The sequence below is a fragment of the Triplophysa dalaica genome, chromosome 9, assembly GCF_015846415.1.
Source record: "Triplophysa dalaica isolate WHDGS20190420 chromosome 9, ASM1584641v1, whole genome shotgun sequence".
In the NCBI taxonomy this organism is placed as follows: domain Eukaryota; kingdom Metazoa; phylum Chordata; class Actinopteri; order Cypriniformes; family Nemacheilidae; genus Triplophysa; species Triplophysa dalaica.
In genome coordinates, this window is record NC_079550.1 from 18,392,791 (window position 1) to 18,399,400 (window position 6,610).

At 36.4% G+C, this 6,610-nt stretch overlaps 1 protein-coding gene across 1 annotated transcript in view; it reads left to right on the top strand.

Annotated features, from left to right (window-relative positions):
• agmo (alkylglycerol monooxygenase) overlaps positions 1 to 5,841 on the top strand; it is a 34,084-nt gene extending 28,243 nt beyond the window's left edge. Inside the window, exons 12-13 of the mRNA XM_056756620.1 lie at positions 62 to 164; positions 4,999 to 5,841. Coding sequence (XP_056612598.1) covers positions 62 to 164; positions 4,999 to 5,079 — 184 coding nt within the window. The 3' untranslated portion in view covers positions 5,080 to 5,841. The remainder of the gene's footprint in view (positions 1 to 61; positions 165 to 4,998) is intronic.
• The last annotated feature ends 769 nt before the right edge of the window (positions 5,842 to 6,610 follow it).

A 6,610-nucleotide genomic window follows, 5' to 3' on the forward strand; every position in this document is an offset into this window, starting at 1 on the left:
ATCAGCAATACATGTTCATGCCGTCATTCACTTTTAGTTATAACTGTCTCATTCTTTGCAGGGCTAATGCAGCTATGTGGGAGATGCTGAGGTGTTTTCTTTTGATGGCACTTTATCGGTTTGGTTACATTAAACATCAAGAGCTCTTGGCTTTTCCAATTGAGGTATGACTGATACGTTACTTGCATTGGTTTCGTGTTCATATAGTAGAAGTGAATAGGTACTGCCGTTGTTCAGTCACCAACATTCTTCAAAATATCTTCTATTGGATGGCATGGTTTTTCTTTTTTTTTTCATTTTGGCGAACTCTTTAAGGCAGCAAAACTAATCAGGATATAGGTGTGACATGAGCTTATTTCACGTAGTTCTGTGCATCGTTTGTCCTGCATGAAGGCTAATGCGGATACCCTTGTGTTAACTTGATGTGTTGTTTAACAATGTGTGTATGTCGGATCTGGCACAGAGTTCTGCTCCACGCCTCAGTGATGTATGAGTCCAGATGCATGGCCCAATTGACCATAAAATTGCCGTGTGTGTGTTTCTGCCGCTGGCAGCTTGCATGGTCGTGCATCTCGGGTGACCTTTCATTAGTGCGCCACCTCGCTCTTCGAGTCCCTCCATCTCTCCATTTCTTCTCCACGTTCCATGCGTTACGCGAAAGCAACAGTTCTGGAATCAATTAAGTACGTCGGTGGAAGACTGATTAGATTTACACACAGAATTGTTGCATTTACTGTGTGAGTGTGGATCTGTAAGTTCAGGTGCTGAAAATGCCCGCAGAACATTTTTAATTCCTCTGTTATTGCGAGCTATACAGAAGGATAGAATAACATTTAGGAAATGCTCTTATGGGTTGAAATATAATATGAAACTGTGACTCAAGTCCTCACTGGACCGATTGTGAGTATTTTATTAGCTCTGAAGCTTTTAATCAAATATATTTGGATGCATTCATTTGCCAAATATTTATACTAAATTCCCTTGGATTAAAACGTTGATGTTGCTACCACCAACAATTCATCATCAACCAAACTGGAAAGGAAATTTACTAATATGCAGAATCACCCGTAAGTAAACCATTCCTAAGTTGATTACCTGAAAAGTATAAACACGAGCCCTGTGGTGCTATCAAAACATTGCCCTGTTTATTTGAGCGTCCCGTACATAGCAGTACAGTGAATTTGAGGCGGGACGTACGGAAAAGTGTTCTTATGTGATTATATGCATTACATAAAGGGTTCAGGTAAGGGGAATCCAGGTCTAGATGGTGGTCTGCATGTCTGATTGTAATTAAAGGATCTTCTCTCCAGATGTCCGGTAGTGACCTCATTGTGCTTTGAGACGTGATCAGATACCTGTCTGTGTGAGCGCACTAACCCTTTCTGTGCTTTCAAAGCTAACAGCTGATAAAAAAACATTTGATTTATACTATTATTAATGGAAATGATGCTATTAAATTAATTCAGATTAGATTTTTTTCTGTATTCAGCTGTCGATGCGCTCCCATAAGGAAATGTTATTGTTCAGAAGTTGCTCTTTTAAAGTCGTGTTTTATTTAAGTCTCAGATGTTTTTTCCTTGAATTGGCTAGGAGAAATTGAAATAGCATCAACCTCAATTCGAAGGCTGTGTCATCCGGAGGTCGCCAGCATAAGTCATCTAAGTTGTCTCATTTCAGTAAAAAAAAACATTGGAAAATTAACATGTATTTCTCTTAAGACGTAATCATTGTAGAACTCTTACCATTTCAGTACCAGAAATAAAGTAATAAACCTTGATGACATAAGCGGCCCACAAATGCGACCACCGCAGGATTCGAATTAAGACGCAGCTATAGAAGCACGATCATTTTTTACGAAATATGATGGAGAAACATTAAGAGTATGAACTGTAAAATAAATGTAGAATAAATGAATATTGAATTCGACTGTAATATTGACACCTAATTGGAGACCTGAGCAAGTCTGAGCTCGGTTTGTAACATTGTGAGATTTCTTCTGAAACTTAAATTAAGACATTTGTGAGATTTCCTGGCGTTTCTTAAGGAAATGTCTGCGATGAAGGTGAAATTTAGTTTTAAACTCCATCCCTTTGAATGAAGCTACACTCAAATCCGTAAAAATAGGGTACGATATACTGTATTAATATGAAGGAATTTTCTATATAATTTTTTTGCAGTTGTTTAACCTGTATTTTACATTTTGCGCTCCATGCATTAAATTACATTTTAACATTATAGGAAATGTCTTTAAAATAAAGGAAAATGTAATTGTAATTTTTGCACTGTAGCCTATATCTGCCGTATTGGCAATAAAAGCGTTCAGTGACATTATCTGTGGCTAAAAATGTCCTGGTCAGTTGCACACCCACCCAAGGTTCTCTCTATTTCAGGCCATTGATAATGTTCCAGCGTTCCTATCCGTGTTCTTTCCAGCCTCTGTTTTTCCACCCATCAAAGCTAATATTTGGCCACCTCATTTCTCAAGGGCGAAACAAAAATGATACCGATGCAAAGACCTGCCCCACTTCTGGAAGGAAAAGGTTAAGATAATATTATCAAGATCAGCTTGAGTCAGCAACACCGCTGCTTTATCTTTCCACAGCACCTGACAGCCACCAGCCAGCCGCAGGAGAGGAAGTTTGCCGTCTGAATTAATCTGATAAAGAGATTATTAGCGATTTTTCCTGATGATTGGAAACATTTGTTTTCATGTAGTCAGGGAATATAGTCACAGGTGTCAGAGAATTTGGAGTCGAGAAGAGATTTCGATCGTTGGGATTATGGAAAAATAAGAGATGGCTATTTCATTGATAAAGTGGAAAATGTCAGGAAATTGTTGGGAGATTGAGAGCGAGATACAATATCGACCTAATTTAAACCTTTGTAAGCACCACAACTCAATATCTCATATGTGTTTTGAGACATTTAGGATATTCCTAACCAGAAACAAAGCAAACATTGGCACTCAATGTACTATTTCCCTGTGCTCTTAACTGAAGAAGATCTTCTTGCAAGGTCATATGTTCTGGCACTTCCATGGCTTCAGGTTGCTCAGCAGGCTACCATGGTCCAACATTCCTGACAAGCCCCGGGAGCCCAATCCATCTTCGCCCTTGTCTCAGAAACCTCATTGAGCTGATTTACAGATAGTCCGGTGAGAATCACACACGGCTGCCACGACGCCCTGCATCAAAGCGCTCGCGGCCGGGCCAAACCAAAGTCTCTCAACTTTATTTCTGAGGTCCGGACCATCCAGTTGTCGTTTGGCTGCCAAAGCAGTTGGGGGTCTCAGTAATGGGTCACCACTGCCACCCCGGCCAAGAGAGTCACACGCAAGTGCTTTATTGGTTAATAGATTTTCTACGTCTTTGTGTGTGTGGTAAGGTGGTGTTTTTATAGCTTTGCTTTATAGGGTTTTCTGTGAGAATTTTTGTGAGACTTTTGAGCTTTAAATATAATTTCTCTGATGACAAATTGACCCAGACATTGCAGCTCTATTGAAACTATAAATTGAGCTTCTCCTCCTCTCAATATTCGCTTTTGTTCTTTGAGTATTTAGATATTCTCAGTTTTTGGCTCTCCTGCTCCCTGTTCATCTTACTGAGGTTTTTTCAACTACACATGCTGTTGTTTGAAACTTTAAACCGAACCTCTGTTCTTGTTTTACTTCTGTTTGGTGCAGCAGTTTCATGCCCACACACACTCTTTCTCTCTCTAGTTTAACCACAGTTTTGTCCTACATGTTTTCCCAAAGAAAAACTGTTTTGCTCAGTGGTTGCTCTTTCAAAGCTCAGGAGACTCAGAAGTCTTTAGCTATGATTCATAAGTATCAGCTTTAAACGGAGACGGCGATATGTTAAGTGCTTCCCTATTTGTAAATCATAGAAAGTGACATAATTGGTAACACTTTTTAGTGCAACACATACTGTAGCTTAGATCAATTGGTTATGGATGACATTATAATAAGTAAATGTTTTAAATCTTATTGAGAATTTTGACTTTTGATGTTGATCCCAATTTATTGATATGTCTTTAACTGCATTACCACCTAATAAAAATGATTGAAATATGGGAGTATTACAATATTTATACTGCAGTATCAAGAGGGTAAACAACATGCATTCAAAAACATATAGCAATTGTATTTCTGAGAGATCTAGTGGGTTTTCTGACAGACAAGGTTTGATGGGTGGAATCAGGTAGTCTGAGGTCAACTTTTCTTGCTTTCTCTCTCTCTCTCGCGCATGTTTTTCTGTCTCTCTGACTCTTCTCTCAGAGGGAAACAGCTGTGGTGCTCCTGAGGAAACTCTGGTTATTTCCCATCAGAGAGGTAGTTCTGATAGATAGAATATGATTTTGGCCTCTGTTTAGAGCTCGGATGCAGTTTATGGTCCAGAACGCAAGGAAGAAAGGGCGGTTACAATTACAGTGTTTTGGAAGAATGTCATTTTTGGCCTGATTCCACAATGGCTTCTGTGAACCCACTGCTATTTTTCAAATGCATCATGGGAGATTCTTTGGCCACATGCTTTTCTTTTTTGCTTGTTGTTTTCATTTAGTACATGTTCCTTGTATGACATTTAGGTTTCTTGTACTTTTTATTTTGAATGCAATTTTGACATATTTTGAGGGTAAATCTGTTAAATGCACATAAAATGCTATATGATGTTTTATGTGCATTTGGATTGATTTGCATTTTTATTTTCACACGTGTCTCTGTTTTGCTCTGAATGATAATTTGCACATGCACTTTCAGCATTGTACTTATTTATAAGAAATGGTTCTATATAAAGCATTCACAAAGAAGTCTACTGTTGGTGTAAGAGTAGGTTTTAATCTGCATTATTACTTATAAATGCTGTGCAATAAATTGCATTAAATCATAAAATGCAGTGAGGATGTGAACTTTTTAAATCTTCATGATTTTTAGAGCATTTATAATTTAAATTTGCCGGTTAAAATTAACATATTTTCTATTTTAATGTTTTGTTTTTACAGGTCTTTGTCCTAATCTCTGCAATCTACTGGACTCCACAGAGTGTGAACCAGCAAATTAACAAATTGAAGAAACAAAACTAAAGAAAATAAAAAGCAACACTTCTGTGAAAACTCTCAGATTTTAAAACACACTGACTTTTGTGAAAGAGCAAAAACATTGTTAAGACCAAATGAAGAGTTTGGTTCCAAAATGAGATAACTCTGAAATTGTTCAAAAATCTGTTTTTTTTATTATATAATCGTGTTTTAATTGTTTTAGTTAGCTGTATTTGCTCAGTTATTGTGTCTTAAACCAAATTATAAAACAGTCAATTCTGGTCCTTAATCCTAATTGGCTGAGCAGAGTTATAAGACTTACTTATAAAATACCCCAATTTATAACAGCTGACCGCATTACATATAATTTTATTTACTTTATTTTATGAAACCAACTGCAGTTTGACTGATATTAATCGGAATGCACAATAAAAAAAAGTTATTTTAATTTGGTACTAAACTCTTCATATATGACTTCATGTTCAGAACTGAGCTAAACCTTAATCACATCATGCATGGATTAAATATAGAAGGTACTTAGTAATATCAACTGTAATTGCTTGCATAGTGTAGTGTTATTTCATTCATATATGAACGTAACAGTATTTTGAAGTATTATGTGTAAGATTCATCTTATCATACAGAAACTACCTGACTAGGCCTATACCTGTGACAAAATAGAGAATTTGTTATGTAATTTTAATGTCATGTAATCTTCTATAGATTTTAAATAGATTTTAATGTTTTTTAAAATGGTACTTGACAACTTGTACAGGCTAAATAAACAAATAGAGTCTGCTTAGTGTTCACTGTGCTCTGATCTCCTTCAATTCTACAATTAACCACTAGGAGGCGATAGCAGTATTATCACATTTAGCAGGTCAATACAGCAGACATTGCTCTCATAATACATTATCTACATAATGGTATTAAACTATAGAAATATCCCAAAATGAGACATACAGCACCAATAATGTTTATAATTATAATTTTTTAATGAGAGAAAACTACTGTACTGTATATTTAGAATTTGCAATGTACTTGTCATAATATACGTAAGTAATATACAAGTTTGTTGTATGTCACTTTCATAATTTCATATTTATTATTATTTATTCAGTTATTTATAGACAGCTCAAAATGGATACAACTTTAACCACAACCATGAACTAAAATGTAACTATTATTAAGCATAAAATCTGCACTTCAAATAAACAATGCATTTCACTGGAAACAATCATTTTGGTAAAATGTTTAATGTTGTGAAATAATAGGCTTGTTCCTCACACACCATTCATTGGTCCAGTTAGGCTCACAATGGTTGTATTCCGCTGCCAGAAAAGACCCGAATGACTCATGTTCAGATTATAGCATTGCACCAACTGGCAGCACTTAAAAGGAAGTGGGCCCATCCTCTGTCTTCTACCCTGGATGAAAATCAACTAGGGGATGATGACCACAGCAAAATATACAGGTATTAAGGGATTTGTGTCACTATTTAGCTCTTTAACAAAATTGTTTGTGAAATTGTGTGGTGTTCATGTTACGTTGTTCAGCCTTCCCAGCTTTAGAGCTT